The 24,913-nt window shown below is 39.8% G+C and overlaps 1 protein-coding gene across 1 annotated transcript; it reads right to left on the reverse strand.

Moving 5' to 3' along the window:
* Positions 1–203: 203 nt before the first annotated feature.
* Positions 204–23,964, reverse strand: LOC124290292 (E3 ubiquitin-protein ligase mind-bomb-like). Its single transcript, XM_046727004.1, has 19 exons — positions 23,846–23,964; positions 19,710–19,952; positions 18,804–18,975; positions 15,167–15,273; positions 14,081–14,281; positions 9,362–9,483; positions 8,862–8,981; positions 8,238–8,342; positions 7,765–7,981; positions 7,070–7,245; positions 6,331–6,479; positions 5,691–5,853; positions 5,414–5,574; positions 4,233–4,356; positions 3,964–4,066; positions 3,540–3,619; positions 3,267–3,409; positions 2,398–2,622; positions 204–1,013 (listed from the first exon to the last, which is right to left on the reverse strand). The coding sequence occupies exons 2-19, from the start codon at positions 19,936–19,938 to the stop codon at positions 596–598; spliced, it is 3,015 nt and encodes a 1,004-aa protein (XP_046582960.1). The 5' UTR covers positions 19,939–19,952; positions 23,846–23,964; the 3' UTR covers positions 204–595.
* Positions 23,965–24,913: the final 949 nt, after the last annotated feature.

Genomic DNA, 24,913 nt, shown 5'->3' on the forward strand with positions numbered 1-24,913 from the left:
AAAGCGAGTGAGTGATTTCGGATTTAGACCGCTTTTCGCAATATCACGGCGAGGGACAACCAAAATGGGCTTACCACAGTCTTAATGTAGGGAGCATGTTATCGTGAATGAAAAACATGTGTTAAGCGTTAAATATTTATAAAATTCAATGTTAATAATGTACGTCGATCTGTAGCGTTAACATTTCAACGTTTCGCAAAGACTTTTAGAATATAAAATGAGAATTTTCGAACTAAAATAGATCCCGCAATATTACGTCCATTTATAGGAACGTATGACTGGCCAAATCATTTACTCACTACGCCATCACAGCATGATGAAACACCTCTTGAAACGTAACGATCGCCGATGACCGTTAATATATTATTTGCCTTTACGGAAGTCAGGGAGAACAGTTTAGATACAACATGTCTAAGATTAAAAGAAATATGGTACTTACGTAGAGAGTCAATTGACAAGGAATCTAACGAAAGACAAAATAAATCCTGCCAGCAAGTGCAGGACATACTGAAGATTTCCTATCTGCAGTCCTGGCACTCTCTCTCTCTCTCTCTCCCCTCCCCCCCTGGAAAATACTCCCACGTTAAACTGAGATTTATTGATATTCAATCAGATACTCGGGGTATATTTGACCTTCGCTGAAAATCACGTAGATTCTCGGGTCTGTTTCCTTATCACATGCTGAGTCAGCGAGTTTAGTTTTGTTGCTGGCATCCAACACTGGGGGGCGTTTCAACTCTCGGTTCCCTTGCCTCGGCTTCCCCACAAGAACTTTAGCCAAGAACATGAACTTGTGACGCCGGGCGTCTTCTTTAGCATAGACATCCGAGTACTTGGCATCCACAGCAAAGTACGCTCCTTGGCCATAGAGGGCGCCCACTCTACTTCCGGCTAACCGGAAGTCGATGTTTTGGTGCGGGATGAGATCAGCCGAGTCTGGTGTGGTTCCGTGAAAGAGTTGCTTTTCGTTGGCAAGACCCCGACCGTATTCATGTTCCATGTTGATCTTTGCACTGAAAACAACAAAGGTCGTAAAGTCTCCTATTTAGGAGGATGTGTGTGATGAGAATAAGGTGTTAACCATCCATCGATACCACGTCTACAAGAAAGCATTCTGACGTACATATGTCATTGCGCAAGTTATTTGTTTACAAATGGATGAATCGTGCGCATTACGCACAGTCCTCACGTTGTAACATGCATCTATACACATGGGTAGGCGTATGTCAGGCACCATCCACGCATGGAGATCCCAGTTAGAATTGATCTTCAGTAACCAATGCTTGTCATAAGAGGCGACTAACGGGATCGGGTTTTCAGGTTCTCTGACTTGGTTCACACATGTTATCGTATCCAAATTGCGTAGATTGATGTTCATGCTGTTGATATCTGGTCCACACTGGATTATTTACAGACCGCCGCTACACAGCTGGAATTTGTGCGGCGTAAAACTAAACTCGCTCACTCAGGTATCATGCAGGGACATATTAGTTTAAATAAACTTTCTGTATATTCTAATTGACATAAACATAAACAACTTGCGTCCTGGCGTAAAACTGTATGAATTCACATTTTTAACATATGAAAATGAAGTATCATTTACATATTGTCATCAGACATAAAGTCGGCATTCTGTCTGAAGTGGCGGTACGAGGGGTGTCCCATAAGCTTCAGGTCTGACCATGAACGGATCTTCCAGACACAACAAACCTGCCTGTGTATATAGAACAGTACTAAAGCATGAAGACGTGTAACATGTAACATGAAAAGCATGGACTGCACAAACTACAACTGCTCAAGTAGCAGTCAGCTTTGCACAGGACTGTAGCTTTATGATCGTCCCACATCCAGATCTTGCCACTCTGATTTCCTCCTCTTTCCACGGCCCAAATCTGAGATCCGAAGCAGCAAATTTGAGACGAATGAGCACGTTATTACTACCTTGGGGGACTTTGTAGGGTTTTCTGTGTTTTTTGGATGGGTTACAAATGTTGGAGAAACGTTGGATCAAAAGTTATAGAAGTCAAGGGTAACTTTGTTGACTAATAGGTGGAAAGAGTTTCATACATAACGTATCTTCATGGTCAGGCTGGAAACTTCCGGGACACCCCTCGCAAGACCTTAGATGTTATGGATCTGAGTTATGGTGATCAGCATCCTGTAGTATTATTGAGACTGTGCACATGAAAGTCTGCAAGTCTTTTCTCAAAGTGAATACGTATACAAATAACAAAATGGCTCTGGGAGAGTATGGAATAGTCTCCCTGCTGTACCACTTTACCTCCAGAACAGTCAAGGTCTCGTGCGAACTTATTCAACCGTAACAGTTCCTCGCCAAGCATACAATATGATTACAACTTTTGATGATAGTCCCAGATACACATCGTATATACTTACACAGTATACTGTTCCCACAATGCGACATTCTGGATACGGTAGATGGACACGATGCTCTTATTTGACAGCGTTTCTTCCACCTTTGATTCAACATGTCTGTATTCTGTTAGAGGGTTGGACTCACTCAGCTCCACCTTCATGAACCCATCCTGTCCCATGGTTTCCCAGTGTGCTGGTAGATGCTTTGATTGGCTCACTGACGAGGGCAAGGGTCGCTTTGAAATTCTGAAAAGTCACATTTACATTATCAATCATATTTTACTTACATATAACTGATGCGGTAGTGTAGGTATAGGTACAACAGCCTCTTATCATAATAACGAATTACGTGGTATATGTACCATTTTACATTTTAATTTGAAAAAGGAACTCATTTTCGGTATGACATTGAACTGCAAATTGTTCACAGCTTGAGCATTCTGCAGAACAATCGTAAGTGATTTCTAACGATTTAACCATACTAAGAGTGTGTGAGTGAGTATGGTTTAACGCCGCTTTTAGCAATATTCCAGCAATATTCCAGCAATATCACGGCGAGGGACACCAGGAATGGGCTTCACACATTGTACCAATGTGGGAAATCGAACCCGGGGCTTCGGCGAGACGAGTGAACGCTTTAACCACTAGGCTACCCCGAAGCCCCACCTATACTAAGTAAGGAACAGAACACTGATAACTACACATATACCTAATGGCAAATGGTTAGGGTTTTTTAAATATGAAAATGAAATGGCATCAGAAAGGCCACTGATTTGTCAATATGGCTGCCGCGGATTATTTGTTTCTTACTGTCAGTGAGAGAGTGCTGTTGCTGCATCGTTTCTGTTAAAGGTTTTGGAACTTTGTCTGATCTATGGGATCTGTCCTACCTCTCCAACATTATTCGCACTTCCTTAATCTTCACGAAATCTAGAGGTGTCTTCCCGGCTTTGTTCGTCAATCTGATGTCCCCTCCTCGTTCTACAAGATGACATTGGATTTCCAGGGCCAAATCCGCGTCTTTTGGACCTTCCTGTAGACAGTGCAGACAGTTTCATCGAAAACGTTCAACACAGACTAACATATTTCTATAGATAGTGACGACAGCTCACAAATAGATGTTTGACGCAATTTATCTCGTCCTATATACACGAAAGACTCACAGCTCCGGGCAGCGTGCTGTCCATGTGGGTGGCGTGTAGAGGAGAATTTCCTTCCTGGTCTTGTACGTTGATCTCCGCCCCTACAGATCAGTACATGTTGTACAGTTTTCTATATCATACTGCATGTAAGCCCTACTTTATATATTCTAGGAGCAGTTGGACATTCTGTAATTCACAGACTTGTAAATCATACTGCATACAAACAATACTCATCATATTCCTGGGCATATGGACATTCTGCAATTTACAGACTCGTATATCATGCTGCATGTGAGCTATACTCATAATGTTCCAGGGGCAATTTACAGACGTGTATAGCATACTGCCTGCATGTGGTTCTTACCAGATTCCATGAACAGCTTGGCATTCTGCACATTACAGACTTGTATAACAGACTGTATGTTCACATGTAAGCTTCACTCACCGGATTCAAGGAGCAGTTGTACAATCTGAAGATTACATCTTTGTACAGCCACATGAAGAGCTGTCTTGCCGTTGTCGTCCCGAGCATTGACATTGCAGTTAGCCTAGGGATGATGTTACAAAGTCAACACAGCGGGTCATCTTTTAGAACTTATAGAACTTGCGAATAAATGCCGTATCGTTAGAAACAGACAGGTATCTCTCATTGCCGCAGAGGTTTGGATAAACGTAGAAGTAGATTTGTCTTTTAAGCCTTTAGATTTGCTTTACCTTCACCAGGACACCTGCCAGGGCCACAAAACTCCGGAATGCTGCTATGTGTATCGGGGTGAGGGCGTTGTTCATGGGGACGTTGACGATCTTCGGATCTCTCTTTATCAGTGCTTGTGGAAATCTGTAAAATTAAGGAGCTGTATCAATCAGTAATTGGACTTAGTGGAATTTGTTTGCAAAGATTCCGGGTTATGTAGATCGTTTACCAGTTAAACGTGTTATGAGAGTGGTTTTTTTATAATTTGTAATATCACATTGATTAAGTGATAGTTAATATGGGTCATGTTTTGAGTGTGGGGTTTGGATCGCATCTGGCATCATATATGTTCAATGGCAATAGTATTTGTAGCGGCAAGCCTTTTTTTATAGTGGTTCAGAGTTGCCTCCGTTGGTTGGCTTTATTTTGTTTTGACTTCCGGGTCTTGTCATATCGTGTGTTCGAGAAACTCCCGTAACGTTCTGCGAGAATAATGATGGTGCCTAGCTTTGCTAGAATGCTCGAGAACTGTGTAAGAGCTATATAAAGGCTGGTTGTTGAGTTGTGCGACGGGACATTACACACCACTGGGAGGATTTATACACATCTGTCTGCCATCATCAAGTTGTTCAAGGTGCTTGTCTACTCAACTGATGTTGTTGTAAACACCCTTCAATCGGTATATTTGTTCTCATTGTGAATGTCAAGACTCTTGTGTGTTAACATTTTATATTTGTGACCCAATAGTTAAGATTTGTGACTCAATAGCATTGTACTAGATATCTGTATTGTCATTCATTGTAGCTTGCTCATTGTTTGTTCAATATATTATTGAATAACTTAGACTTGTCTGAGTTCTATTTTGCTGGTTCAAAGGGGACTCTTAAACCTTTTGTCACGGCAAATTATTAATTGTAACATACATACTCTTTAACAACACAAAACATGACAGTTATTTCCAAAGATAAAGATCGTGTTGTGGCGGTTTACCCAGTTAGATTCCCAAAACATTTCAAAACAAGTTCCAATGATTAAATTATCTATCGTACGGTACCAGTAAAACAGGCTCTGCTAATATATCAAGGTACAATTGCCAATCTGTCAAATGATCTATCAACTGACAATACACAAAATCTGCTTCGGCATCATTTCAACGATTCAGCGATCTGTCAATGGAGAAAGCTTCAGTTGGTTAACTTACTCTGTTGCCCCAGAGAGCGACACACATGCTTCATGGAAAGGGTTGCTGCCTTTAGAATTGGCGAGTCTTAGATTCAGCTGGGCACACTCCAGGAAGGGATCAAGAAGATGCTGGTTATGGGTTCTGAGTGCATCATGAAGGGACGTATCTCCCACCTCATCCTACAGAATAGATACATTTGTGAATTTTAATGCTTGTTATACAATTATATAAACTCATTTTTATGTATTGGCTAACACTCACTGACTCTTAAAACAATTACAAAAGCTGTGCCTACCTGTGTGTTGGGATCACACTTGTACTGTATGAGTGTCTTCAGACACTGGATGCTTGGGTCCTTCTTGGCCACTGCCAGATGTAATGGTGTCAGTCCCTTGTTGTTCTTCGTGTTGCCCCGTGCCTTCGCTTCCAGCAGTATCCCTACCACAATGGGCTGCTCTCTGTTGACATGACCAGCATTGTCTCAATATAAACCTGATATATTTCTTTAGCCATCCGGTCTCTATGTCACATCAACAGGATTGTGGATATTGAGACTTAGACATACTGAGGACAACCGTCATGAGGGTGTCTCTAGTTAAAAAGTGACAAGTTAGAGTCACGGGGGTGACATTTTTAAGCCCCACTTTTTAAGTGCTGCGCACTCTGAGTGAGTGAGGGAGTGATTGAATATGGTTTCACGAAGATATTCCTGCAATGTCAAGGCAGGGGACACCAGAAATAATTGGCGTCACACGTTGTACCCATATACAATGTACCCATTCAACTGGCTCTTCAGCGTGACGGACGAATGCATTAACCACTGGGCTACCCCACCGTCCCTCCTTTAGTGGCAAATTCTGACACATTGTGATTTAATAACAAGTTTTATTCTGATAAAAGCAGCGCGTTAACCACTACTCTGTCCCCCTACTCACCCTGACACAGCATAGTGCAGAGGTGTGTCTCCCTCATCGTTGGCCTTGTTCAGATCAGCCTTAGCACCGATCAGAAGCTTGACTATGTCAACATGACCTTCGTAGCACCCCATCTGCAATGCCGTCAGGCCATCCACTGATTCGTTCACCTGATTCAAAATTAAATCATTTGATCACTAGGTTCATAATAATCACCTTCAAATAGGAATAAATTATTTAGATTCAGTACGAATTACGCCAGTCAATGCTTGTAAGGTGTGAATTGTTTTTAATGTGCTGTCAAGAACGTAGAAGTGAGAGAATTATGAACGCAACGTTTAACCCAATTCCGACTCAGCTTACCTTGTAAAGGTGCAATGCATCCCAGTATGGCAGTATTTAACTGCATTTTAAGCAATGGACACTTGTCACAAATGTAGAGTTTGTAACGCGAATTTGTTGTGGGATGGCAAATAGCCTGTATGGGACACAGGGCTAAACATATTGCACCATCCCTTGGTGGTTCAGTGTTATTCTTAAAATTCTGTGAGTGACCTACCCATGACGCTGCTTTGAACCATGCACAGCTATTACATGTCATCACAGGACCCTTGTAGAGGACGTGCCAAGAACCAAGAATCATGATTGGGACGAATCAGGAATTCCAACCCACAATCAGCAGATCCTGTCAATGTAATTTTGTCTTATGTCGTAAGAGCCTGAATGAACAATGTTAATCTCGTTACGCCGGCACAGGTACCTTGTCACCAATAGACTTGACAATGTTTTTCACTGTTTCCGTGTCGCCGTTGCTGACAGCGATGACGAGGCCTCGGGCTGTTACGGTGCTGCTGGATGATGCGTTGGGCTTGAACAGAGCACTCGCTCCAGGCTTCAGAGGGCCGAACCGAACCTGAGCCACACGTTCGGCTATGTCTGAGAAAGAAGAATGCAGTGAATGAGCTTTGGAAGGACTTTTTGAAAACAAGGAACGTTATACTCATTAAGATTGCAGAGAGTGGGAAAGTTCAAGGTTTGCCATTTTCATTTTCATCCACCACATCAGATGAACCGCTAACTGACCAGCGAACAACTCTCTTTCCAGCGGATCCTACTTTCACACAAACGCAAATGGTTGCCTTAGATCCGTGAGCTATCCGATTTCCCAAAATTGCAACAGTTCACCAAAGGAATCTTTAGCAGATGTTCCTATCAGGATATGAATGGCTTTTGTTCGTTTTCGTAATAGGATTTCATGCTGTTTTTGAAAAACCCGAAATTATTGTAACAATATTAAACAGCTCAAAAATATTTTTTCTTTATTTAAAATAATGGTAAATGCTAGTTGTCAACCACAAAGTTGTTGGTTGTTATTATAACCAGTGATATGTACTCTGATCAAGTAATTTCCTATCCGTAATTCATGTTGTTTACTGTTTAAATATTGTATCTTACCTGCTGATGCAGATTTATGAGTACCATCGACATCAGATGTAGAGGAGTCGGAACTGGTGCTTTTATTAGCCCCGAAAGAGATGCCGGACCCTGACAAGGTCTCTTTGCCTTGAGGATCACAGCTGACGGGACTGAATAACCACTTGACTGGCCCAAAGGCCACCCTCAGATCCCCGTCCTTGTCGATCTCAACGACCTGGCCGGTCTTTCCCAGACACTGTGGATGAAGAAGGGTTGCAATAAAGTACGGGGACAAGTTTGTTAGTCCGGTCATACCTGAACAGAATTTCACGGTTTCAATCTTTATTTTTCATTCTTATATTAATCACGAAACACGTTACAGTAACTCCCAGTGACAGTTTCTAAACTGATTGGTCGAACATTGGATAAATCGAACGTTTCTTTTTCGGCAACGACGACAAGAAGAAAGAAAATACAGTAATGGCGCGTTACTGTTGCATCGGTCTACATACTTTTTCCATTTTGTCATTCCATCCACCATGTCCGTTCTGGAGATCCACGACAGCTTTGTAGTTGTTGGTAATCTTCACAACGTCCCCGACAGCAAACGTGTGAAGCTGAAATAATTAGATCGACCAAAACATCATCAAAACGTCTTCATCTGAGAATGGATGTTGTTTGAGTGAATGCGTGCTCAAACGTACTGTAAGATTGTAATGTAAGCTGGAACATACAATATGTGTATATATTTCTTTGACATTCAAGGTTACAGTCAGTAGACTCTTTTATGGATGATGAAGTCTTTAAATTATGTTAACACAGGTTATACATACTTTCTGAGTTCTGAACAAAACCAGAACAGTTAAAGTTTTAGATTGAAAAGGACTCAATTGATAGAAACAAACCTGGTTTAAGCCGTTATGTTGAACAGCATATCTCGACTGATAAGACAAGTATGATACTTTAGGGATGACAACCGCTTCATTAAATATATTATGATGCCCCGTTTCGCTATAGATTCTTACACCGTTGTTAAGCAGGAATGAGAGTATCATACCTTTCTTATTATTCATCTATTTCTGAAATGCCAATCAAACAGATCATGTCACGACTCATATTGCCCAAACACTACCTACCCTTGTCAAAGTCGACTTCACCAGACCATACTCCTCAGCATCCTGGTACTGTACACGTGCAACAATGATCTGTTGGTCTGGAGAGGGAAGACCGATGACAGTACCAACCTCTGCCAAACACTAGAAATACAAAATCTTAATTTGTTTGGTAACTTGTGTTAAAGAAGGACGTCGTTGTAGATCATCACATCAAAACACAGAAGACTTAATCAGCATGTCATTGATGGCAGATGCAATTACGACGTCACACGAGCAGTGGGTAGCCCAGTAGTTAAAGCGTTCACGCGAAAGACCCGGGTTCGGTTCTCCAAACGGGAACTCTGTGAGAAGCCTATTTCCAGTGTCTCCCACCATGATATTGCTAAAAGCGGCGTAAAACCATACTCACTTATTACGAAGTCAAAAACCCATTATCTGTGACCTCAACGGATGACGAGTAATTAGTGAATATATCAATGTTGAAATCAGCATGATGAAGAAGACTGCTTCAATGTACGTACCTGTGACATGCTGTCACGATAAACAGTCAAGTCCGTGTGCGTGCGTTCAAATATATCTGCGTCCAAGTCTACTTTCACTTTGTCCCCAACCTTCAGGCGAACTTCAGTGGGATTCACAACATCTGTAACAGCGAAACTACAATTGTGAACACGTTTCGATAATATGTGTCTGTTTCCAAATTGGTTTTATCTTTTGAGACATTTCATGAACTAATAACAACGCTTTTTTTTTAAACTGAAGTAATTAAAATAACGTTATAAGAAACAATTCCAGTTCAAATCGACTAACATTTGGGGATCGCCCCAGTTCATGTCTTAGATTTGGGATTTTTGCTTGTAATCAATGCTACTGTAAGTTGATAAAAGGGAAACACTAAATTCTGTCATACTTTCATTATTCTGTGATTGGCATGATGTTTTAGACCAAATGGGTCCCCACACGTGACGTTTTTTTTCAGAAAAACCCTTGATTTGCTCGTCCATACCTTACACAGATTAGATTAAACTAAAAGATTAGAAACTATTGCATCATAGAGCTTAAAATATGATAAAGTCTGTTGAAATAAATTGATATTAAGAAGTCGCAATAATATGCCAAAATATGTATAATTTTCATTGCAAAATGTAGTATTTCGGGATTATAGTGCCTTTCGTTCTTATGCGAAAGGTAATCTATATATATATTTATTTCCGGTACCGAAAGGCCCTCAGGCCTGTAGTACAACACATTTATAAAATCAATATTTACACGCACATTTAATATACATGAAGAAGAGAAAATAATCAACTGTAGGTTACATTGTGTTCTGAGATATACTCTGTCCTAAACAACATGGCATAGCAAGCAAACATGGACAAGTTTTGAAGTATAGTATGGTTTTGGTTGTTTACAATGCTGAAAATTTATAAAGGTTTGGATTGGCACAATAATATCTTTTGATATACAACTTTGTCAGGGAATTATAAGCAGGGCAAATTAAAAGAAAATGATATTCATCTTCTATTTGGTTAAGATCACATAGTTTGCAAGTTCTATTTTCTTTGTTGACATTTTTAAATCTTCCACTTTCAATAAATAAATCATGTGAAGAACATCTCAATCTGCTTAAAGCTATCCTATACTTTTTTTACGTTTACACATGAAAGATCTATTTCGGCGTCAAAAGTACACTTAAACATCTTATAATACAAACATTTACTGGAAAGTGATAACTTTTCAAACCATTCTTGCAAATAGATATCTTTTAATCTTCGTGTTAGTTCTAAAATAAACTTACCCTCAGAATCAACATACTGATTGTTCCATACAAAACCAAACCCTTTCGAGAATAGAAAATTTCTAACAGAAGAAACCTAATTTGTGTGTCCATTTTTATCGAATAGCATCATCATATTGTAACATTTCTTTGGTAGCCTATAAGAAGGCATCTTCAGTGATTTTAACCAGTATTTTATAACTCTGATATTTGAAAATAAGTGCATCGGGTATATACCACATTCTCCATACATTATAAAAACCTGTCAACAAAGGACAGTAAAACAACTTGTTTATCACAGATATAAATTTAAAAGTAATAATTAATTCTCAAACATTATAAAACACGGGCTATAGATCGCTAACACATGAAGATGCATCACCACACCAGGGACTATGGTGACTTACAGTACATTTGCTTCTTGCATGGACCCTAGCTGGATTTAGACCATTGTATTCTAATTCTTTACCTTTATACAACCATTTCTCGTTTTTTGATAAACGTCCCCCTTTTTTAAAAACTACTACTTTAGTTTTATTTCTATTTACAGTTAACTTGTATTTGTCACAATAACTCTCAAGTTCTTGTATAAGTCTTTGTAAACCTGCAACAGTGCTTGAGAATAGCACGATATCGTCTGCAAAAAAGCAGAAGAAAAATATGTACTAGGTCAGGGTGAAACTGTTATATACTCACAATTGCTTTCAATTTGGGTTGCTAATTCATTTATGAAAAATGAGAATAAAAATGGGCTAAGTATACAGCCTTGTCTTACCCCGAGTTGTAGTTCAAAAGAATCTGAGAATTCATTGTTATTCTTAACACAAGCTTTAACATTTGCATACATATTTTGAATCAACGTTTTCATTTTAGGACTTAGACCGTGTGTATTAAAAATAGACCATAGCTTTTGTCTGCCAACTGAATCAAATGCTTTTTCGAAATCAACGAAAAGTGTATAGAGTTTACCACCTTTGGTGTTGAGGTATCTCTGTATAATACTTTGTAATATAAACATATTGTCATTAGTCGTATATCCATATGTAAATCCTGCCTGGGATTCATTTATTTTATTCAATGCCTCTCCCCAAGTTACTAATCGTCTGTTAATGATAGAAGTGAAAACCTTACTAAAAATACTCAAAAGAATTATGCCTCTGTAATTATTTGGATTATCGATACTGCCTTGTTTATGTAGCGGGACAATAATACCGATTGTCAAACTAGTTGGAAAAATAAAAGCAATCAATGTATTGTAATAAAACTTGCATGTTTCAGCAGTCTGGGGTGTCAGCAAGTAGAAATGTGTAACTGTACCAAAATGATATGTCGCCATGTCACATTTGCATAATTTATCTTCAAACTGTTCGAAAAAGTGCCCAAAATGTTGAGCATTTCCCATGTTCCAAACCTATCGTATTCGATCGAAAAAATCCGGGAACATTTGATCAATTGAGAAAAAAACGGCACTGGGACACGCGATAAGTCGACAGTGTACATGGGATTGCAGGCACATGGGGTGGGTGAGTGAGTTAAAGTTTTAATTCTCATCGGCAGTATTTCAGCCATATCTTGACCATATCAAGTTATAGATTATTAATAATTAAAGGTAAATTATAAAAACCTGTCAACAAAGGACAGTAAAACAACTTGTTTATCACAGATATAAATTTAAAAGTAATAAGCAATTCTCAAACATTATAAAACACGGGCTATAGATCGCTAACACATGAAGATGCATCACCATACCAGGGACTATGGTGACTACTTACAGTACATTTGCTTCTTGCATGGACCCTAGCTGGATTTAGACCATCCCTGCAGCTGTTAGCAATTTACAACGAGGAGAGTTCTATGAATATACAACTTCTTTAATATAATATGAGCGACGTTTCGGTGTAGCTACTAACACCGTTATGAAGCAACGGTGATAACGGTGTTAGTAGCTACACCGAAACGTCGTTCATATTATATTAAAGAAGTTGTATATCCGTAGAACTATCCTCGTTGGTCATCACACAAACAAGTCAGCAATTTAGACAAATCTAACCATACATCAATAGAACACATATTCTACGAATATAAAGAGGTAGATTTAAATTTACTTTGAATGTTTTGGGACTTACGTACACTCTCAACAGGACAATAAGTTTACCAATTTAACCCACTTTGAGGATACAACCACTAACAATCTCAGCTGCTCAATTAAACTACCAATAATAGAATATTTATTTATTTACAAACCATTTACAAAAAAATATCTAATAATTATATTTCTTTTAGAAAATCAATAATTAAAGGATAATTAACTTTAAAAAGAAATGTTTTGGCGTACGTGTCCCATATGCAGTACGTATTTAGCAATGTATCCATAATGCGTTTATTGGTGTTTCTTAACTGACACAAACGTTCTCAAAACCGTAGCTTCTTCGCGGAAAATGGAAGCCCATCGTTTCAGAGAATCAAGCTCAACATGAATATTTGCTTATGGACAACAGTGCTTTGATTCGGTCGTATTTAGAGATCATGCAGTACCATACACTGGGCATTAGTACAAAGGAAGCTTCCATGAAATCACTCCCCATTTTTAATATTTCTAATAGGCTATATCTATTAATATCAATTTCTCAAAAACTACAAGATTTTTTAATATTTTAGTGTTTATGTAATTAAATATTAATGATAAAAGTTTAATGACTGTGCTGTGTTTTTGTCTTAAATATGGTGGAATTTCCGTTTTTGTGCTGAGCGTACACAATAAATAAGAAAATTAAAAGAAGAATTATGATATGTTATAATATGTCCGATTAATACTTTCAGTCTGCAATCAAGTTCGACTTCGACTGTCAAAGGTTGCTGGAATCACATATCAAATTCAGGAGTCTTTTCTGGAATCGCTTAAAATTGTACCAAACTTGACTCATAACCTAGCTCATATAGCAGAAAAAAATAAGGTTTGTCGGGAATGATTTTCTTTAACTGGTGAATTTGACAGAAAAGCGCTTTCCCCCACACACACACACACACACACACACACACTCTCCCCTTCTCCCCACCCCTCTGAACAAGGACGACACGATAAACAACAACCGGAACCAACATCATGTACAAAAATGTCGAGGAAACTAAAGGCAACAATGAGAACAAATACATGTAGTTAATACGCTTTGGCCTCTACGCTCGTCACGTGAACACATTCCTTCATATGTTATCAAACAGCAAACTGACAGCATTACTGACCAGCCAGAAAATCATCACACATAACACACCACACAAAAGAATTAACAGTATCCTTCTGATATGCATCAAGAAATATTGATATCCACGTTATTGACAACAACGACAAAAATATCATTTGCTTCCGCAAAATGAAAGAATTTTTACTTCAGGCTTTGCCTGACAGTAATGTTGGTTTAACATCCTGGATGCCCAGAAAGGTGGTGTGTTGTTAATATCAACTCACCCAGCACCGGGAGATGGGCCTTGTAGTACCTCCAGCCTTGAGTCTCGTCCACTGTTATGAGGTCTACCTTGCCCTGGGCTCCTATACGGTATGACTTCTGACTGTCCTGTCCACCCCTCCACCTCACTTTGGCAGCCCCCCGTCTGTACCTTCCCGACAACGACCCGAGCTGTACGACGTACCCGGTGGTTCCTTCTCCACCTGCAAACGTAGAAACCACAGACATGTCATGGTTGGATACTCTCTGTGCACCAGAATATCTCCTGAAGATTCTAGAACTAGTCTTCAGCAATCAATGCCTTTCGTAAGAGGCGACTAACGGGATCGGGTGGCCAGGGTCGCTGATTAGGTTGACACATGTCATCGTATCCCAGTTGTGTAGATTGATGCTCTTGTTAATCACCGTTTGGCTCGTCAAGATTCGATTATGTGCAGATCGAAGTCATACAGCTGATGATTCTATGCTTATCAGGTCAAGACTTGATCAAATTTAAGACTACACATGCAAAGGTAAGATCGCCTTTTTATCGAGGCCCCCTTACAACAAAGGGTACTTAATACAACGACTGACAAAGGTGTGTATTAAAAGATGGAAGTAACGATTGTCTTAACGACAGATGCTGATGCTAATACTGATAAACTGATCATTCGGAAACATATATCGATATTGACACAGAGTCACCTGACGTATACGGGAGCGTATATATTGATACAGGCTCTAAAGTTATATTGAATTGAAGAACTATTTATTCGGATATAAATATTGAAGCTGACACAGGCCTTTGTCATATACAACACTGAGAAACTGACCATTCGAATATAGATATTGATACTGATAAATGACCTTGGCTTATGTGAGAATGATGAACTGGTTATAGGTTAAGCTTTTGCCTTATTAGATTCGTCAAACATTCACGGAATATTGACACTCCGGTTACTATCCATTTGAAGGCAATCAACAGAGCAATTTATCATCAATTTGCTGGTAAAGAATGACGTGACATTGTATCAGCAAACAAATATGGAGTGTACAAGTAACACTTCACTTTCATACAATTGCAAGCAGAATCATGCTTCAAAACTGACCGTCTTGATCTCCATGGTTCCAGTGCGGTCCACGAATGACCTTTGCATCCTTGAATAGACCAATAGCACGTATTCGTTGAGCGCCAGAACGAGGCGGCACGCGCACCCTGAAAATATGAATAGAAACAGATTGGTTTTTCACATCAGCTCGATCCTCTAGGTCATTCCAGTAAAGCCTTTACACTTTTTGTTTTCATATGAAACAAGTGCTCAAAAGAAAGTATACAGTATTCAGGCTGCCATGAATAATCACAAGTCTCGTTTTGAGATCACCGCAGAAATCCTCCCTACAGGTTCCAGGTTCCACTACACTAACCTGTATCAATATTTTCGGTACACAGTAATAATTTTGATTTCCTGGAAGTATTTCAAAGTCTTAGTTTGAGGAATTAATAAAATCAAGTGTAAGTTCTTACCATGCTGTGTGCTGAAAACAATTCCATCTGTTTAAGGGGTCATTTTCCTTCCTCGTCTAACACGCGGTAGGGTTCTCTGGTGAGTGTTTTAGACTGCTGGGTATAATCCAACCCCTTTTGTTAAACTTTCTTGCAAAGTTTATCATCCAGCCTTACATATGTCAGGATGTTAAAGCTGCTTAATGTGAAACCTATCCAATTTCTGGCCTGAATTCCATGATTGTTGTCGTTCATAATATATTTTGGGTTGATATGATCTAGGCAGCCCCAGTCATGCATGGAATTAACCCAGGACAGCCTTCTAGTGTGAATCATGAGTAAAGTCCCATGGTACATGTATGATTATTAAACTTTCTATATTAATGCAAAAATACATTTTCCAAAGCATTGATCAAATAAACATGATATAACTCTCAGAGCTCTCTTGTGGCATATAGACATGTTGGACAACAAAAGGTTTTGAAGCTTCATCCGATTTTTTTTCTGAGAAGCTACATGTATATACAATACATGAATCACAGATTTGCTTAAGTCAGATGTTTTCAAATGTTCCTACAGATTCCACTACACTAAATCGGAATCATAGGCTCCTTGAGCGAATAGCGTTTGTAAACATCTGAAGTGATAGGGACATGTGTCAGCTGTGATTGGATGAAATAGTGTAAGACTTTTATGTTTTTCAAAAGCACATCCATTATAGTAATTACAACTAACCACAGTTTTAAGTATTTAGTGCTGTCATTTTCATCACCATGACTTATGCTTAATGTGAGTACAGATATGTTCAAGTAGGTGACAATTGGTGCGGAACTGGGGAACCCTTTTGTGAAATATCTTCCTAATAATACCAACTGACCACATGCCATTAACGTATATCTTAATGATCCCCTTGGACGTAATAAGAAAAAAATAGTTTATATTTTGTTGGTCACATGGGGAAAAATTTACTTAAGTAACTATCATTGATATTTCTGTTTGTTTAGGTTTCAAGAGACGGGATGTAGTCGCAGTAAACGTAACAGCTTACCGATTAGGTCAGAGCGCAATTAACGCGCATGACCCCTGTTATACAATAATGGACTTCCTGAACAGCCAGCGTTTATGTATAGGTATGCCACAGCACCAGAACACAAAAGAGATCCCAGATACAGTCTGCACCTGTACACTAGCAGACCCATCTTCCAGAAATAGGAAACCAGTGATGCCAAATCTTTGAAAAGAGGATCCACAGTTATCCGAACAAAGAACTAGCATTGAAATAGAATGTTACACAAAATACAAAATTAAATATATTGCTTTTTCATCAGAGATATATTTCACTGCTAACTACTAGTGTAAATAAGGTGCAAAGAATATACCCTAAGTTCAAAGCTTCTCGTCAATACAATTACATATTGACATTATTGCTTCTTAAACAATGATAATCTTTGTTTTATCAGATCTGAGAATATATCCCTAGAGGACATAACACTAATAACACTATTTCCTTTTCTGAGATACTTACTAGTGTCATAAAAATTATAGTAAGTTGATTCAAAATTTGGTAAAAGTCATAACAAAAGTTTAGGAAAACACACATGAAATTGTCCAGAAGCGTCCACCTCCTACAAACCAGTGTGCAATTTAATATGAAGCTCATTTTCCAAATAACCATCAACAAACCTTGAACAATTTGTCCAAAACCAACATCTGAATAAACACTAGCTTTGGCTCAGTCTTCAAATATTAGTAACCTCCTCAAAAGCTGATGATTTATAAAAAGTTTGAATTACATCAAATCTGGGTTGAATATATGTTTCAATATTCATTCCGTTAAAAGAAAAGTCAACTGAGATTTGTGTAACTTAATAAAGTTATTCTGTTCCAGGATTGGATAATGCCTGACCAGGGTTTGACCAAAACGTAGCCTTTGCTTTTTCAGATTTATCTTATTAGTAAATATATTATTTAAAATTAATATCTAAAAGCAGGACCCAACAAACTAAGTTAATACCAAGTGATTGTCCTGCCATGATATGTATAGTGTTTGTTTGCCTAGTTCTGCCTTAAAATCATCTGAATCGGATATGTCAATCAATGAAATAATTATTTGTAATTGATTAGATTATTATTTGTTTTATTACCCGTCCACATTTACTAAAGAAAGAAAGATTCTTAAAACATACCTTGCTATCATTTCCAGTGAATTAATCAAAATGAAAGTTGTAATATTACTCCTCGAATGTACCAATATATGCGAATAATTTGTGATGAAACAAAACCTCAAATAATGTTCTCATATTTTAGAAATACACTATATTTCACTCCGTCCAATACTCAAGAAAGTCACCTTTATAAAACTTCTGAAATATTTAAAGCATGGTTTTATAGGCACTCATTTGAATTAATTTTGATATTTGGATATTGCATGATAGGCAACTGCTGACACTGACTATATTTCCGTTTTAATAAAAAATATTACTCCCAGAATATTCTGCACCATTAACAAGATACTTTAGGTCTTTAGATTGTGCTTTTGAAGCTTAAATATATGACAAATTTAAAAATATCTAAGAGCGAAGGGAACAATATCCTCCACATTGTTCTTTTTGTCATCTGATGAACTATGAGTTGCCTCCCTTGGTCAACCCAGGAGCCTACGGCTTATGATTTCGAATATCGATTCACCCCGGTTGTGTTTCCGGGTTATCAACACCATAACCTGCTGGTGGATTTTATTAATAATAAACCCATTTTAATTAAAAAGGAGCCTCAGGGAGAGAGATTCAGAACCTGGGGAAATCTAGACTTCCTTCATTTAGGGTTTTAGCATTGCAGGAAGGGCTAGGCTGTAAGGAAAATAATATGGTTCAGGGACGGTGTGACAGAATAACCCTGACCCCAGTATCACACGATATCGACAAAGAAATGCTCGTCATCTGCTGACTTTAACACGCCAAGCGCCGAGATGCCAACATCTTTAGTAGTTACTGTGATAAAAAAGACACACGATGCTTTCTATATGACAATTAAAGACAAAAGCTTAGAAGAAATTTACAACAGTTTCATGGCTTCCGTGATGATGCCCTTGATATAACCGATTACATTATGGCAAATATGGAGACTTAAATATGTTTGTTATCTATAAAAGTGCCTAGATATATACCTCTCCAACACATCTTGCTGGAGAAATTGCAAACAACACAAGATTGTGTATGCGTGACATTGAGACGCGTACTCACAGTGGTGAGTTGATAGTGAGGCTGCGGAGGAAGGCGTGGTCTGTGTCGTGGCGGTTTGTGTTGTAACAAAGGGTGCACAGGATGAAGTTCGTGCATGTCGAGCACGTCCATATCATCCCTGAAATGTTATCTTCTCCACATCCACCACACAGGGCGCCTTTCACTTGGTCTCCTGGACAATATACAAAGGCATGTTAGTAAGATGCAAACATAACTGTAACGTAACACGGAATGCATTTTTGATGCTAGAGGATTAAAAGGTAAAAATAATAATAATAAAATTCGATTCCTGCACGTCAGAGGTAAATCTTAATTAAACTCATCTCGTAAAACAATTCAGGAAGTAAAATTTAATATTGTGGTGATCTTCCATTCAATACAGGCATGTCATTTATAATGGTTTTGTGGACCCAGGATCCCCAGTCATCTTATGAACTATGAGTTGCGTCCCTTGGTGAAAGCAGGAGCCTACGGCTTGAGATTTCGAATATCGATTCGCCCTGATTGTGTTTCTGGGTTTATAAACACCATACCGTGCTGGTGGATTTTATTAAAGTAGTAAAGTCGGAGAACTGCATTGAACTTTCCTTCCGCATAAAGCTTACATGTCGTAATATAACTGGAAAATTGCTCAAAGCAGCGTTGAGCTGACTTCACTCACTCACTGTTGTGCATGTCTGATAGCTGCCTTTAATCGGAAACAGCAAAATACAACTGTACAGATAACATGTTCTAAAACTCTGAATATTTCTATTTTCACTGAAAACATCACAGCTTTACACACCAGGGTAATAAATATGTTTGAATTTTGGGCAGGATGTTTTTTCAAATGTCACTGCTCAACAGTACGTTGTCACTGAGTAGAGTTCAAGAAATCATCTTCATATATGTACACGAGTATCATACCTGTAGGACCTGAGTCAAACACCAGCAGCTCGAACTTGCCATCATATCCTGCCCGGTACTGGAGCTCTCGGCCACTGTCCCAGACAACAGACACTTTGCCTTTTGCCCAATCAGAATCCTCTATCTTCACAACCGTTCCCACGTGACCTTCGCCGCCATCTTGATCTCTCCCCGCCCAGTCGGGACCTCTGACCACTCTGATGCCCGGACATGGGTAGGTAGTGGACATCGTGAGTGGACACACTGAAGGCAATGATAGGGAATAAGTTTCAAAATCAGCATTAGCTGAAAGTGGTGGTAAAAGTTCCTTATTTGACCATCCTGATGTCGGACATGGTTTAAGTAGCGGTCATTGTGAGTCTACACTATGAAGACACTGACAGAGAAAGAATACCAAAATGAGCATTAGCTTGAAGCGGTGGTAAAGGTTCTACATATGACCACTCTGATACTCGGACATGGGTCAGTAGCAGTCATCGTTTGGGGACACTATAGAGGCAATGGTAGACACATGTTTATTAAAGGGAAAATGTATAAGTATACCGTGGGTTATACATCATGCAACCATTCCTCGTGGTTGCGGTTCCACATCGGCTCTACCGGAAGTGCCTGTATCATCTTTTGCCATTAAGTGTTAGCCGACTGGGAAAGCTATGATCATCAGTTCGAATCCCCGATATAGCCTGATCACAATCCTGCGATTGCTAGAGCCATATTCGTAATTGTCAGTGTTACTGAATTGGTATATAAACAATAAATTATGGACTAAAATATACTCTCCCAAAAAAGAAACGCATATCGGAATTTCAACTGTATTGTTACGTTTATTTTGAAACATCTTGTAGGCTTTATGAGTCAATGAAATATAGCGAAATTGCACACTGGGAATGCAGACTTATCCGTCTTTGGCACCAACTCGAGGAAAGTCAGTTTGAATGTCACATGGAGACGTGTGGTGGCGCTGAAATCAATACCTCGTGTGACCACCGTGGGCATCCAGAACTGCATGGCATCGCCTCGGCATCGAACGAATAAGTCTCAGAATCTCGTGTTGCCCAATCGCAGCCCATTCTGCCTGTAGTGCCTGTGCGAGTTGCTGAAGTGTCTGGGGCGGAGGGTTACGGCGTCGCACCCGTCTGTCCAGGGCATCCCAGAGATGTTCGATCGGGTTTAAGTCCGGTGATCTTGAGGGCCAGGGGAGGGCACATTGATGTTGTGGTTCTGGAGGAAGTCTCTAGTGTGACGTGCTTTGTGGGGCCTGGCATTGTCCTGTTGAAACAACTCCCTCTGGCGATCAATGATTGGAAGGAGGTGTGGGCGTAGGATTTCGTCATAGTACCGTTGAGCTGTCAGGGTGCCCTGGATCATCACCAAATCACTTTTCCTACGGCAGGTGATCGCTCCCCACATCATAACACTGACCCGGCCGAATCTGTCCACCTGGGGAACGCAAGCGTCGGCGAAACGTTCACGTCGACGTCTGTACACCCGCATTCTTCCATTGCGTCGTTCCAATAGAAATCGTGATTCATCACTGAACCAGATTCTAAGCCAATTCGGTAGGTTCCAGGCCTGAACGTTGGTGCACCATTGAACTCGATGTCGACGATGTTGTTGTCGAAGCACAGGGCCAAAATAAGGTCTTCTGGCACGTAAACCAGCCTCTCTCAACCTGTTATTGACGGTCTGTGCAGAAAGCCTCCTCAATCCGGGTATTTGTCGAGCGGTACTGGTCGCCGTAGCTGTTCGATGACGCAGGTGATGTACCGGGATGTAGCGATCCTGCGCCGCAGTGGTCGCTCGAGGTCGCCCTCTACGAGGGGCATCTGCTACCGCATTCTGCCGACGATATCTCTCCCAGAGCCGTGAAATGGTGCTTTGGTGAACATTCATGCGTCGGGCAACTGCAGGTTGAGACTGGCCAGCTTCAAGCAAACCAATGGCGCTATGACAGTTGGCTTCACTTAGACGTGGCATTTTGCGTTCGTCAACAATATTCCAAATACAGTGAATAATCGACAGACAGCGATTAACTTTTTATACCAATCATTGAGACTATCTGATCCCCAACTTTCACGTGCATTGCATGTGAATTGTGTATTCTGTGACACTACACGCCGAAATTGAAAATCTTGCTGTTAAATACGGGTATTTTACGGATGGTGCGTTTTGTTGTGATGTTTCAAAACATAAACACTATAGGACTCATAAACAGAGCAAAACCTTTTGTAAAATGAATCACGTTTTAATTCATTTCTACATGAAATTGCTATTTTCCTGATGCGTTTCTTTTTTGGGAGAGTATACAATAAATGATTATAAAACCTGACATGTTCAAACAATCAGATGGCAACATCACAGAAGCAAAAGAAGCAAATGACGTCAAGATCTAATACAGTTAATAGTCCGGAAAAAGTAAATAGATAACCTGACAATATGTAACTAAGTCAACTGACAACGTGACCTGCAGCAGTGAATAAATCCACTGACGATATGACCCGGAACAGCGAATACATTAGCTGATCACATAACCTGGAAAACGGAAAGCGGAAACCCGGCAACACGAGCATCTAACGTGAATTAGCGAATCGTTGTACAGCCAATGAAGACCAGAAAAAGGAAAGAAAATGCATTAGCGATAAGATACACCTCGGACGTATGACTGATAAACAGATTCACGGTCAAGTGTAAACAGAACTCTATTGAAATGTCAGTGATCAGGTCATCTATCATATATCCAACTCAACCAGTTCAACATTTACACTTTTATGCAAAAGTATATTAAAAGTGTTTAAGCTGATGTTTTAGTAAAGGAACACCTATATATTACTTACATTTATCATTGTCGTGATATGTCATTGTGCATTATTACATTTCTACATCAGGCACATAGCCATGGAAATACAGAGTGTAAGCACAAATGATGAAACATTTTGAAATCAGGGAGAGTATACCACATCTAAAAGTAAAACATGTTTCATAACACGAGACAAAGTTAATACAAACATCAATAACATGGTAAGACATGTAAACCATAAAAATTCACCCCAATCTACCGGATCGAACTGAAGTAGACCCTGACCAAGTTCATATTGTAAATAGTTAAGTACTAAAACATCTTAAAGAAAACTCGAAACACTTCAGCTTCAAAGCATACGTTGGATCTCGACAGGGGGGATTCAACAAACTATCACAGCATCATCAGGTCATCACAGATGTTGGTCATAGAAGAGCCAGTCTTCTAGCTTGACATTGTGCGAATATGTCATTGACTTAATTTGTCAATGTGTACCACGAAATCACAATATACGTGAATAAGTGCAAGTGAAGACAATCTGCCAGTTAACAGATGCTGACCTCAGGTAAGTCTTAAAGCGTGTCATTGTGCTGAAAGACCGCACCCTGTTGCATAGAACACGGCCATATGGATGTGAGGATAAAGGTACTCCTTGGCAAAGTAGAGAGTTGTTAGCAGACAAGATGGCCTTTCTTCAATGGCTATGTCCTTCCAACGGCATTTCCAGCATCGGACGTCAACATTTAGCTGCTCAATATCTCTTTGATGCAACATGCCTCCTAAATTAAATCAGTAAGGTTGTGCAGTGAGCTAGGCACTAGGTACTGTGCTTCAAAACGACCGTTAGGTACAATTTTTATCAACCTCTGCCCCATTTGCTGAGAGATGTGGTCATGAAGAGGTAACGATTGTTTCAGTCAATTTGGGTTGTTTAACGAAGTAACAATCAATGAACCTGATGAACGTTTTGCAGATTTCTTCCTCATTTCTGCACATAACAAAATATACAATACTTAAGGGGGTAAAACAATTTCAAAGAACTAACGATTTCGGACTGAAGTGTCAGCCTGTTTCCAGACATAACTTATTGCATAGAGTAGACAAAACACGTTTTGTCTATAAATGATCCGCGAAGCAAGTTGCGTTCGGGTACCACGGTATTGTACCAGAAACCACACAGAAAACATGAACACAAATTAAATGTTATTTTTTAGCATCTTGAATCACAATATTTTTTCGGTCAATTTTAAAGTAATAACACAACGTAACATGAGTGGGTGCAGCATAACATGGGCATTTATTATGAATATAATAGTGTTATTATGACGGTTACACTTACCAGGATATCACAGGTGTGAAAATCTCCACAGCAATATCTGGACGTCCTTGTCAACAACTACGATCTCACAACCTTGGCTTTATGTCAGCGAGAAAACCCACCTGTCAATAGAAATGGCGGGCTAGCATAGCTCCGTCACTCGACATATATATGGCCTATGCACTATACAGTGCATATTTATTTATAGATTTATAGATATCTGTACTGATATCCGGTTTATTACATGGGTGAAGCACGTTAGGTGCCGTCGTTTAGACTTCTATTAGACGTTGAATATGCACAACCCATGCACGTGTTGCACATCGACGTGAATTGGTGACCTGTCTTTAACAGGTTCGACGCCGGGGCTCTTGGAAGTCGGAGTTAGCCCGATTTACGAGAGGTTTTCAATCTGCGTGTACATGTCATGTTTCGTACGTCGACCACAGGGTTGTGTGGTTACTATGGACTAAAAGGCACGTATCCTAGCTTTCAAGTAATTTGTGACATGTTTGGATGATGTCAGGTGTTCCCCCCCTCAAGCCACCAAGCGCGTGACGGGGGCCAAAACAGCTCAGATTTGATAACAAACATGTTTGATCAGTGACATCCCGTTTGCCCGAATTGTCTCACACAGGGAGAAAGATATATATGCAGGCATATCATATATCAAAATGATGCCATGTGCATGAAGTATCTGAGGTTGTCACCGGGTCGACGTGGGGCTCCTGGTTGGTTGACCACGTGTGTGTGGAGCGTGGCGCTTGGGCATTGGAGTGTGGAGCGTGGGGAGAGGTGTATGGAATGTGGTGTGTGAGCCTTGAGTGTGGGGATTGGTGTGTGGAGCGTGGTGATTAGTGTGTGGTGTGTGGTGTGAAAAGCGTGGGGATTGGTGTGTGGAGCGTGGTGATTAGTGTGTGGTGACTGGTGTGTGGTGTGAAAAGCGTAGGGATTGGTGTGTGGAGCGTGGTGATTAGTGTGTAGTGACTGGTGTGAAAAGCGTAGGGATTGGTGTGTGTGTGGTGGCGTGGTGTAGTGTGTGGTGACTGGTGTGTGTGAGAAGCGTGGTGATTGGTGTGTGGAGCGTGG

The sequence above is a fragment of the Haliotis rubra genome, unplaced genomic scaffold (genome assembly GCF_003918875.1).
Source record: "Haliotis rubra isolate DU_JTF1 unplaced genomic scaffold, ASM391887v1 Scf460, whole genome shotgun sequence".
Taxonomy (NCBI): Eukaryota; Metazoa; Mollusca; class Gastropoda; order Lepetellida; family Haliotidae; genus Haliotis; species Haliotis rubra.